Here is a 13,155-nt window from a genome sequence, read left to right on the forward strand (position 1 = left end):
ATACACGCGAGCAGAAAATGTAAACATACATGCGAGCAGATATAGACGAGCAGTTATAAACAAGCATAGATAAATAAAACGGGCACCTGCCCGGAATTGTCATAAAAATCATACGGGGACAAAAGCCCACTTGTTCCAATATTACAAACCATGGCTCAAAGGCCCCAAAATTCAAAAAGACAAAATTACAATAGAAAGGCCGGGGACATCTACTCCTCGCACCTATCCTCCTGCTCGTGCCCGTCGCCTTGCTCGTCTTCTTGACCCTCCTCGAATGTCACGTCAACATCTTCCTCCTCTTCATCAGAGTCGGCCAGGCCAGCCGGGATAACAATCTGGCCATCCTTGACCTGCCCGTTCACATGCATTCCCCGGGTCACCAGCTCCACCTCAGGATTAAGGCACTTGATTTGCTGCACGGCATTTTCAAAGGCGTACTCAGTGCCCTCTACAAAGTCATGGGACAGCTGAGCAATCACCTTGACCAAGTCTGCTCGGGTGGTCAACCCCTCAGCAGCCTTGTGCTCATTCTCGCCCGGCGCCATGACAGCATTAAGCCTTTCAATTTCAGCCCGAGCAGCATCCAACTCCTCTCCTCTTTTACGGTGCTCGTCCAGCTGGTCACCCCAGCGTTTTTGCTTCTCCTTGAGGTCATCCACAACAATTTTAAGCTGGTTGATCCGACCTTTGGCCCGCTCGTGCCTGGCCTGGGCAGTGTTCAGCTGCTCGACTAAGGATTCCCGCTCGTCACCGAGGACTAGGGAGCTCGAGATCATTCGCACCACAGCAGCCATGTCACGAGCATGCTGCTCCTTACGGACCTCAGGCTCTTGGTTGAGAATAGCAGCCCTTTCAGCTTCAAAGACCTCCGGAGGATACTTCTCAAAAAATCTGTCCACGGTAAAGCACCGAGGAACAGGAAACTTGCTGCATGCACCCATGCCCGCCTCCTCAACCGGGGGATCTTCTTCTCTTATCCTCTTCGCTGGAGGAGGTCGGGGAGCTGAGGTAGGGGTGCCCGAACCACCACCCGAGGTCCCAATAACCTGCACGGAAGGGGTCCCCGGCCTCACTTCCTGGGAAGCTCCGGCAACGATCTTCTTTTTTCCTCGGCCAGACCTGCTCGCCTTCTCATCCTGCTTGGCCTTCAACATGCGCTCGGCAATAGTTTCCATTTCGTCTGCAAACAAGTGACGAGCAAGTTAGTAAAAGACGAAGAATACATACAATAATAACAGAAATTTTTCTAAGTTAAAAAGAAAGGAAACAATACCCAAACACAATTTGACCTCCCCGGCATTTCTGCACTTGAGGAGGGTCCTAGTATTTATAAAACGAGGAGAGGCCTTAGGCACCCCGTGTTCATCTCTTATTGTAACTCCCTTACGAGTCGTCCAGACTCCGGGAGTAAAACCGGCCACAAAGGTCTTCAAACTCTCGAAGGCAGCCATATCCTCGGGAGACAAATCTGCGTCCCCGGTTGTATATTCCTTGGGCTCCTTCTGGAAGTGGGTATACGACCAGCTTAACGGGAACTTAGGAACTGCCCGAACTATAACTTGCCCGCTGGCATCCTTACGAGCAACACCTTGCTCGTCCCTATCTTCCTCCAGCTCTATTAAACTCTCCCGGGCAGATGGAGACTCTGGCCGGACGACATAGTACCTCTCCTTGAAATCCTTAACGGAATCCACAAACATCTTAAAGAGTTTAACATCCTCATGATGCTTCAACGAAACCCAATTTTGACGAGGTGCTCGTCCTACTTCCTTCGTCGGCTTGCGCTGAATTTTAAAGATCCTAAAGAAAAGGGGAAGGCTGGGACAAACACCTTTGTACGCGCAGAGACGCTCGAACCCCATGATAAATGACCAGGAGTTAGGGTGCAGCTGCGACGGAGCCACCTGCAAGGCTTTGAGTACACTGGCCGCAAAAGGGCTGAACGGCAGCCTAAGCCCCATCTCCTTGAAAACGAACTCGTACATAGCAAAATCGTGCCCGGCAAAAGACGAGCACACCCGTTCATTCTCCCCGGGTAGACGAGTCGACCACTGTTGGGGCTCGTTTGCCCTCCGCTGCTCGACAGTGGTATATAACCTAGGATCCTTGGGAGTAAGCGCCGAAGCTATTCCCCGGGGTTCTGGAGCAACCCAATCCAGGGCAGGGTCGGTTATACAGTCGACCAACATATACTTCTCTGCACCCTGCGCTTCCACAACCTCCTCGGATTCTGATATTTTAAAACCTAAAATGCAGTAAAAACAAAGTGAATTCGATGACCAAATCCACCCTTTCACCGCAATTCAAGTGAAAGGGCGCAAGATAGGACGAGGACGCTGTCCCCGACCAAAGCCCTTTTCAAATGGCAATCAAAATCAAACCGAGGAGGGTAAGCCAGGCAGAAACGGGGAGGTAGGCTCCCCGGCACTAAGACTGTATAACGAAATTCGTTAAAACTTCTAAGTATTAGACGGGGAGGTAAGCTCCCCGGCATGAAATTTAAACAACAAATTTCATAAAAAATGTTCTAAAAAAGGGAGACAAGCTCTCCGGCATATTCAAACTGTCTAAAGTTTGAAACGGGGAGATAGGCTCCCCGTCACTTAAATAAACTATCTAAAGTTTGAAACGGGGAGATAGGCTCCCCGTCACTCAAATAAACTATCTAAAAGTTTGAAACGGGGAGATAGGCTCCCCGTCACTCAAATAAACTATCTAAAAGTTTAAACGGGGAGATAGGCTCCCCGTCGCTAGTCATCTAACCTAAAGTCTTAAAGGGGAGGAAGGCTCCTCGGCACTAAATTCATATGGTGCCCGGCACATTCATCTTAATGTTCATAAATTCATGGAATCTTCATGTAAAAACGCCCAAAGCTGGGCAGGAACAACAAAAAATGGATCTAAAGAGGAAAATTTGAAAGAATTACCTTGAATATGAAGAAAATCTGAAGAACGATTTGACTAGTGAATTGGAACTTCAGAGAGATTCACGATTGAAGAGAGAGAGTGAAAAGTAAAAATGAAATTCACTCTCCTCTATTATATAGACCAAGCCAGGTAAGTGAAGAGACGCTTTGATCCAATGGTCCTTACACTCCCTCGTAAAAACCAAAGCAGTAAATGCACCCTTTCACATCCCCAATGAAAAAGGATGCTCGAATTTCACTCGAGCAAGTCCTCAAGCAAAAAGCTGCGCTTTGCAGAAAACCTCCTCGTTGCTAACTTCTTCGTCATAGCAACGAGCAACAATTCCTTTATCTCCTCGTCATAAATGCGAGCAACAAATCCCTCTCGTAGTTATCTCCTCGCAGTAGATACGAGCAGAATACTGAATATCCTCGAGAAACCACTTCGAGCAAAACATTGCAGATACTTGCTGCGAGCAAGGCCTAGACGAGCAAGTTCCTCGTCCACATTTGTTCAAGAGAGGTTGCAAGGAAATTTCCTTTTGCACTTGGGCACACATCTAAAGTCATCACTCCTATGCCTAGGAGCAACGACTTGGGGGGCTCCTGTTCTGGACTAGACTAATGCTAGTCCACCTAGACCCTCACAAAATCCGCATGGCTTGTCCAACCACCTCCATGTCAGCATGGCACAACCTCTCCACCAAGATGGGGTAAAATTACTACTCTACCCACTATCTAAGGGTAATATTTTGGCAGTCCCTCTTAATGGGCCTTGGCTAATCCAGCCCACTAAGAGGACCTTTGGCCCAGAGCTGGGGGCTATAAATACTCTCCCTCATGGGAGAGCAAGGTAGAACACTATTCATTATCACAATTATTCTCTCTCTCTCTAACTTCTCTCTAGTATCTCTTTTGCTCTTTATTCCTTGTCTGACTTTGGCATCGGAGCACCTGCAGGTACAACCCCCCCCTCCGTGGACCATCTGCTCGGATTGCTGCCTACCACCTGCTCAACGGACTTCCAGCTGGCCTTCTACCTGTTCTGATCAACAGTTAAGATCAGAAGCTTTTTAAATTTAATTAGGATAACCTTTTAAAATTTAATATAGTGTATTTTCAGGAGTTTTGGGAGCCTTTTTTAATGACTTAATTCACTTTGAATCGAGGGAGGAATAAGAGAGAAATCAAGAGCTTAAAATATAAATGTGATTTATTGAACTGTTGTAGTACTTAAAATTTAACTTGTATACATAGTGTAAAATAATACTTTATATATGTTAAAATTAGACCAACCATTTCAAATTTTCTTACGCTGGTTATCACTATTCACTATGCTAGCTCAGTTAATAATAATCATAATAATAAAAATATTTAGAGATATAAAAATTTAGAATTTAATTTAGAACTAGATAATAATTTGGTAAGTGTGATCAATTATTCAGCTATGCGAAATTCAATTTGCCAAAAGTAAATACAATAATATTAATGTAAAGTTCAATATCCCATTTAAAACAATCCAAGATAACTATAAGCTTTGTACTAAACATTTTATCATGTAGAGTTAGTAAACTTGCATAGAATCACAAGTTAGAGGATCATTGAATGAGTCTACAACATAGTGGTTATATTTACCCAAAAATGCCTTAAATAAAAGTGGTTTAGTGAAAGCTACTAGGTTTGATATGAGATTAGGCCCGACTCTAAGCATATGCAATGAGTGCCATGGCCTAGGGCCCATTATTTTACGGGGACCGATTTTTTTTATACTTACCTATTATTATAAAACAAAATAAAAATCAATTATATTTGAAGAAATAATCTTAATAAAAAATCGAATTTTAAGAAAGAATCAATTATATTTAAAGAAAAAATGATTAGGCTAGAAAATAGGTGTTATTCAAAATGTAATTAAGGTTCATTTTTTTTTTTTATATATACTAGTGATTATAACGTGATTAGGCATTGACAGGACTATAGGATTACTAAAATACGCATAACAACAAAACGACGACACACTTGCCTTTACTACTCTGTTGAATGTGTTTTGTTGTTTTCTAATTTTTGCATTCCTCTAAGGTATGTATGGATGTTATAGTTTTTTTTTTTTTAGGCTTTTATGTTGTTTTGTTTGTTCCTAATTTTATTAATTAACAAGTTATTTAATTTATTTTCTACAAATTGTTAATACTTAATAGGTTATTTTTTGTATTCAATTTCAACCATTTGGAACTTCATAGGTGCTATTGTTCTCTACTTGAGTTTTTCCATTTTGTTTCTATTTGAAGTTTAGAAGATGTTGCTTAATTAAGAAACATTTATGTGGTAGTGAAAAACTGAAAAAGAAAAAAAAATGAAATGAAGAGATAAAATCACAACAAGAAGCTCTTGAGAAATTTGTTTTAAAAAGGTAGAAGCCCAAGAAAATTGGCTAATAACAGCAATGAAAATTTGAATAAGTCAAACGAAAATTTGGATCATAATTTTTTTTTGATATTTTGTAAGACTATTATTATCTATTAATGCTACAAACCAGGCAACATGAACAAATACATCGTTTGCAAGTATGCATTGAAACCATAAGCCAAACAACAAGGTGAATGAGCTAAACAAGAGCAAAATCCTAGCACTACAAAGCAGAAACAAATCCATCAAAGGAGAGAGATTCACAGTATGTAAATAGTGTATCGAACAATAGAAAATAGCTAAATATTATATAAAAATAAAATTCAAAAGAATAGAATAACATCAAAAGTAAATAGTATAACACCTCAATTTTATCCTGAATTTTTTCTCCGCATTCGAACTATGTTGTTTTAATTTTATAAGTAGTAGAATTCTATTTTTGTTGCAATCTCATGCATTTTTAACCATTTTTATGCATTTTATCTTAGTTTCATTGTTCATTATTTTGTTTAAAAAAAAGGGGAACTAAAAAACAAAATGAGAGTTTTATAGCGAATATAGCTTATAGCTAGTTATTTGAATTTGTAGTGTTTGATAAAATTAGTGGTTGAACGAGCTTATAAATATGAAATGACATAAAAAAATATGTTTAATTAATATTTAATGTTTTTTTTCAAGTAAGATGACAGAGATAAAATTAGAAGAAAAAATGTTAAGCTATAAATTATAAACTCATAAACTACTTAAAATAGCGTTTGAAAAAATAAGTATAAGCTCATAATGAAAATAGTAGCTTTTAACTTATAAGCTATAAGTTAGCTTCGGTGTTTGCGACATAAGAAGAAACATGGGGTACTTCTGTTTCAATTTTAGTGGCATGTAAAAGTTTTATATTGAATGGATTAGTGGCATGTAAAAGTGAAACTCACTTTCCGACCATATAGATTACATATAATTGAATGAAGTCTTCAAGAAACAGCAAGTCCTACTAGACTATTACATTACATCTATATAAGATTCATTTACGTGCGTGTTTACTAAGTTTAGTTTATCACACTAACCTCAATTTTGATCCCTAAACTAAATTGTTGTACCTTTGGAATTGGAGATATTGACAACATAACCAATATAATTTAGCCAAAATATACATATCTTAATTCAAAGTTGAGCGTGCAACCATGCACAGTTGATTAGACTTATAATTACTATTAGCTTTGCTTTCAATTCATCCTTGTTTGTCACTTTATCCATTTTTTCAATTTACCAAAAGAAAATAAATAAAAGACTTAGTTTTTCTTCTAAGAAGACTATTAGATACCAACTTAGGTGAGGGTCAATTATGTTATCTAAGAAGTAAGAAGACTTATAATTTCACATTTTAAAATTAGTAGTTAGTAATGTCAGAAGATAAGTGGTTGATATTTCAACAATTCACATTTTGTTATGTATGTATATAGGAGTATATTATCAATCACTGACTTTTAAAAAAATGAAAAATAATTACTAATTAAAGTCGTACTCCCTCCGTCCTAAAATATAAGCAAAAAGTGGTCAACAAAAGTGAATGTATTTGGTCCAAATCTTTAATCAAATATATCAAATTTCTTTGACTCATTTTGGCTTATATTTTGGGACGGAGTGAGTATTTTGTTTTTATAGATAACTCTTTTGACTTATATTTTGACTCATTGTACTTTGTGCATACCAAGCTCTGTATTCACTTTTATAGTTTTAGTTGCAACACTCAATTACCTTAGAATCAAAAGAAAAAGGAATAAAAATGTGCCACTAATTCAACGATCATTTTAAAGCTGAATTATAGATCAATTTATGTTTGCAGAAATTGACATTCAACTTCAATTAATTTTTTTTGAAGAAGCTAAATTAGCCCACTCAAATTGGCACCAGAGAGAATCGAACCTCAGACCTCAAGAGGAGCACACTCTCAGGTCCCAAGCCAATATCAATGCACCAACCCAAGTGGGTTACATTCAACTTCAAATTATCCTCATATATATATATATAGTGCAGTCTCTTGGATAACTACATGATCACTACAAACATTATTATTTAATATAAACTTATAAATAGTAGATGTTTTAATAGCTACTAGAACATGTAAATAACTAGACAGAAGAAGCTGCGTATAACAAATTAATAATATCTTTGGTAACGCAATGGATACGCCAGAATTACAATGAGTCATTGTGATTCTGACATACTAACCGTGATACCAACTAAGCAGATACTAACTTAATTCACTAGAAACTTGACATGGGATAAAAAGTCCACCGTGTCTCTTGAAACTTGTCCTGGCTTCTTCACACAGTCTCAGTTACAAAAATATGTACACAACAAAATCTGCAAAGGAGGTAAAAGACAGAGTCAATAATTAGAGGAAACGACAAATATAATGTATTTGTTATTAGATGCATACATTTTTTCTACAATTCAATCAAGTGTTTGGTAGTTGTAACAGCAACTAATCAAAGCTAGATTCATTTAATTGTGCAAACTACTATTTATGTTTGCCAGATGTTAAAAGCCTAATGCTTAAAGAATTTAAGATGCCAATGGTAATGGTATGTACCATGGAATTTAAGATGCTTAAAGAAGCTTTAAAGAATCATTTCATAGGTCATACCTTAGTTAAAAAAAGTTCAACAAACATTTGATTATGTTTAATTTATACATAAAAAGATTCCATAAGAAAGTGGTCTATTTAACTACCATTACTAATTACTAATTTTGTACTATGTGAATAGTTGTCATCTAATACATGACAAAATTTATCTATTCCAAAGGTTAAGTTGGTGGGAAAAGGTTAACCAATTAATCATTAATGAATGATTTTAAACAACAAATTTGTTACATATATGATATAATAGAGAGATAACTCATGGAATTGGCAATGTGTTGAGTAGTGAATGAAATTATAACATGATATATATAGAGATTTGTGACAGTCCATGTTGATAAATGAGTTTAAAATAACATAATCCTCAACCTAAACTGTCAAATTAAGATTGTACTTTTCAGTTTTCACTTTCTATTTTGAATCCAATAATTGAAAAGTAGAAACATGGTCATGAACTGTCCTATCCTATCTCAACTAGATATTAGAGTGCAATTATGTATTGATCGGAATCTCAGTGAATTAGATGAAGTGTATGTTTGATATCATCATGAATATGACAGAATCACAGTGATCCACCGTGATTTTACAGATGGTACAGAGAGATTGTAGATTATGCAAAATCACGGTCTCTGTAGCTTATGCAAAATCACTGTGGATCACCGTGATTCTGACATACCCACTATGAAATCAAATATAGGCAAAAACAAGTTGAAACGTGATTTTATTAAAGCGGGAAAAAGTAGTTTTTAACAAAATTACGGTGGTACACCGTAATTCTTCTAAATTGTTAATTCAAACATGTATGACCATAAAATACAAAATTAAGAATATGTTCATATTATGTACCTCCAAGTGGTTAATATCCTTGCAGAGAATCACTTTATTCTGCTAAATTTTGAACTGTGACTGGTGTGAAGAAGAGATTAACATTAACCAAATCATCATCAAACACCACGGTTGACCAACTCCATAAAACGTTGATAAGATTCAAGTCTCTGCAACTTCATTTGATTATTAAACTTCTTAATAAATGCTTCAGCCCTTTTATTCAATTCCTCAGGACTTATTGATTTTTCTCTTTTCAATGATGATCTATCATTGAAAGTTTCTGACTTTTTCAGTTCCCTTTGAGCCCAAGCAACAGGGTCATCATCATCATCACCACCAAAACCACCATTGTTACGAAATGGTTCTGCTTTCACAATCCTTGCAGTCCAAGTGTCACTTTTCTGAAGATGTGGCTTCATTGTTTTCTCTTGTCCTTCCATTATAGCCTTCCATGTCGCTTCTAAACTGTCATCATCGCCGGAATCCGGCAAGGTATAATCGTTTCTGCATTTTTCTGGTGATGGGTCAGTGATGAATTTGTTGCAAAACAATCCAAAGTCTTTAACTTTATCATCAGAATCTGTCAAGTAATAGTCTTTACTGCAATTTTCCTGTTCTTCTGGTGATGGGTCAGTGATGAATTTGTTGAAGAACAATTCAGAGTCTTTAACTTCAACAACCTTTTTCTCTTGTTCTTGTTCTTCTGAAACTTCTTCAAACACTTCTTCAACCTCTTTTTCTTTTTCTTCATGTGGTTCATTGGTTTGGTTTTGTAACTCAATTGGGTCAGTGGTAGTTTCTAAAATGGTGGTTGTGGTTGCCTGTTTGGGATCAGAAAAGCTTGAAGAAGCTACAATGGTGACTATGATGAAGTTAACAATGATGTAAAGAAAAGGAACTGTTAACCATCTTCTTATTGAGAACCAAAGTTGAGGAAGAGTTGATAGAACAAGATCAAATGTGTATGGAATTATTGCAACTTTCAACAAAACAAGAATTGAGATAATCCCAATTGACATAAGCATGAATTTTGCAACCCATATAGATATTTCCATTCTGTTTTGTTTTAGAGAAGATGGGTTTTCTAAAAGATCCATTTTTTAAGATTTTTAAACACTGATATGATGATACTAAGAATTTATCACAGGAATAAGAAGTAAGGGTAATATGGTCAAGAAATTAAGGATTTTAGAGTGGAGTGGTTTATTTGTTTATCAACCAAGCATCATGTTTTGAGAAGAATGAGAAAAGAGTTATAGGAAATTTTTGCTTCAAATTTCAAACACAACTGAAATTTAGGCGGAGTCGCAGACTAGATCGCTCTACTGAGACTCTGATTATCTATTTAGGACACTTTGTTTATATAGGAGAGAATAAGAAAGTTGTGAAGATAAGAAGGTTTCATGGTGAATTTGAAATTATTTAGGATCATTGAATTTAAAATAGAAAGATGGCTTTTGTTTAGAAAGGGTGATAGAGAGGTTTCATGTTTCAATGTTTTGAGGTGCTGTGGTTATGATGATATATAGAGCCAAAAAAAATTCCATAAATATTGGGAAGGGTGGCTGGTTTTAGGACTATAGAGAGGACCACATGAATCCTTTTTCTTAGTCCCTCAGGTGGGGATTTAGATGAAACACTGACCCCTTTTTCTTACACATAGTATATAGAGTACTATTGGTGTTTTTTTTGTTGATGAATTAATAACCGGCGGGTTCTACCGTGAGAGACTGTCTCATATCTCTCATGGGTGGACAACTTAAATAATGAATCTCAACCGTTCAATGAAAAAGGTGCATGATACATATATTATACATTATCATTGCTCTTGTTCTCTTCTTCAGTTCTTCTCAAACGCCATTATTTTTCCATTGTTTTAATTTTATAAATTCAACATTTTTTAGCAAATAAATTTATTCATGCTAATATACTAAAATAATATTTACCATTATTTAAAATTACAAAACTTATATTTCAAAAAAAAAAAAAACATGTTTTTCATAATCTTCATCTTCAAGAGAATATACTAACATGAAGATGAAGGTATGGTTTGTACCAAAAAAAAAGAAGATGAAGGTATGGTAAGTCACCCAAACTATGAAATTTCACAAATTAAATACATTGAAAATTTTCATGGAAACATTTTCCCTAACCCAAACTCAAACATTCAAACCCAAATAAATTTTTCTTTTGCTCTAAAAAAGAAATAGATTTGAAGTAAGAAGTTAATTTGAGATTATTTAAGTAATTTTGCTCCTGCCAAAGAAGAAGCAATTTTTTGGGGTTGTTATTGTTTTGGGAGCAACAACTTTGTTTTTAGGTTGGTATTTGGGTTTGTGGTGTTGGTAGAGAGAAGGAGATTGGAGAATGAAAAGGAGATGGAGATGAAGTTGGAGAAAAATGAGTTATTTCTAGATTTGAGATTTTGGGAGAAAAAAAAATTCATTTGGATGAAAATTAAATTTATGTTTTGAAGATTGATGATTAATTTTTTTCTGGGTTTTTTTTAATGGAAATTTAATTTACGTTTTTAAATTGTAAAACAATAATAGTAATTTTAAATTTCAAAAAATGAATTATAAAAAGAAAAAAGTCAAGGTCAAACAAAAGGGAAACAAATATCATACAGATAAACCACAATAAGATCTATAGACTCTCTTAATCTAATGGTATTTAACTATGACTCACTGGTGAGAGATATTAGATGCTCTCTCACCCTAGCACCCGCCTTAATAACCACCGATTGTATTTACATTTTCCTATTTGTGATTTGCATCTACCTCTAACCTCTAAATGACACCTCTTCTTGAAATAAAATAAACATTTTAATCATTAGAAGATACTCCCTCCGTCCCAAATTATAAGGGAAAAAAACATATTTTTTTGTCCCAAATTATAAGGTAAAAAATCATTTTCAAGAATGTTTTTCCATTATTCTCGTAAAATTAAATGCAAATTGCATTTAATTTTCTCTTTCTCCCCTTTTCTCAATAAACAACAACCAATAAAAAGTGATTTTACATATTCCTATGCAACTTATTCCAAGAAAAACTCACAAAAACATATTTCAAATTATCATGTTTTACTTTTTCTTAATAAATGTGATTTTTTTATTTTCCCTTATAATTTGGGACGGAGGGAGTATTACATTTTCCTCTAGAATGTATAGCTCATTTTATACAATTTTATTTTTAATGAAAAAAAAGGATTGCATTTATGGGCCAAGATTTAAGTTGGTTTATTTTATTTTTTTTTATAATCAAGAGGGTTTAAGTTCAGAAAGAAAAAAATTACATCAAAATTAATTTCGGGGTATAATGTTATATTATTATATTAGCAAAAAGTAAATGCGTAACACTATTTTGACAAAATTCATGAAAAGAAATGACACTACAATCTAAAGAACATCCTACATTTGTCAAGACATCTACACATTAGTTAGCCTCGTTATGTACATGGAAAATTTTCACCTCTCGGTCTAGGTCCATCATTCTCTGAATATGCTTAACCAATGAAGAACCCAACAAGCCATCAGTTCCATCTTCATCAATAACATGTGTAACTAATATTGAGTCAATATCCACATCAACAACTCAATAACCCAACTGACCAGCATATTTTAATCCTTCTACTACACCCCAACACTCCGCCAAAAAAGCACTACACCTACCAAAATACTTTTTTGCAAATCTTTTACTATTAAAAATAAGCTTGAGTAGCTCCTAGGTAAGCATTGTGCCTATGTGCCATCTCTAAGAAAAAAAACCTTAATATTATCTTTTTAAATGAGTTACTATCTTCACCACAAATGATGCCTCCACGGCCCACTATTCTCCCGTCTTTGCAAACTCCATCCGTATTCAACTTCACCGAGTTAACTTCCGGCGGCTTCCATCATACTAATGCATTAACTCGCGGAGATTTGGTTTATTTAACAACGATTTGTTAGACTTATGGAGAAGTTTATGAAAATAATTTGTGCCATGCATGTACATATGACATTCTTTTTACAAGCCAACCCATCTAAAAATTAATATTTTTTTTTTTGTTATTGATGATGGCTTGACATAGCATCCCTCTAACGGCTAACCCATTAAAGGGCGGGCTGAGAGTTTTAATTCACCTACCAAAGTTGGCTCCCCATCTCATCCCAAAATTAAATAGATTGATGGCAAGACGAGCCCAAATGAGACGGTACGACCCATTTTGACACCTTTATAGGTTTTTCTATGTTATGAAAGCAATTTCACTTTATTCTATTTTTATTTTTCATTTTGAAAATATATTTTGTACATACATAACTACATGGTATAAATAGTTAAATTGTTTATGCAAAGTTAGTGAAACTTATCTCAATTGACAAATGTATTTGCTAGA

General features: G+C 35.5%; 1 protein-coding gene across 1 annotated transcript; it reads right to left on the reverse strand.

The window, feature by feature from the left end:
• Positions 1 to 7,360: 7,360 nt before the first annotated feature.
• LOC123910147 lies at positions 7,361 to 11,115 on the reverse strand. Its single transcript, XM_045961199.1, has 2 exons — positions 8,797 to 11,115; positions 7,361 to 7,673 (listed from the first exon to the last, which is right to left on the reverse strand). The coding sequence occupies exon 1, from the start codon at positions 9,873 to 9,875 to the stop codon at positions 8,895 to 8,897; it is 981 nt and encodes a 326-aa protein (XP_045817155.1). The 5' UTR covers positions 9,876 to 11,115; the 3' UTR covers positions 7,361 to 7,673; positions 8,797 to 8,894.
• Positions 11,116 to 13,155: the final 2,040 nt, after the last annotated feature.

This window comes from Trifolium pratense, linkage group LG2 (genome assembly GCF_020283565.1).
Source record: "Trifolium pratense cultivar HEN17-A07 linkage group LG2, ARS_RC_1.1, whole genome shotgun sequence".
In the NCBI taxonomy this organism is placed as follows: Eukaryota; Viridiplantae; Streptophyta; class Magnoliopsida; order Fabales; family Fabaceae; genus Trifolium; species Trifolium pratense.

What these genes read in the sequence shown, in the direction of transcription:
- LOC123910147 (XM_045961199.1), bottom strand. Translation starts at nt 9,875, where the DNA reads ATGGATCTTTTAGAAAACCCATCTTCTCTAAAACAAAACAGAATGGAA.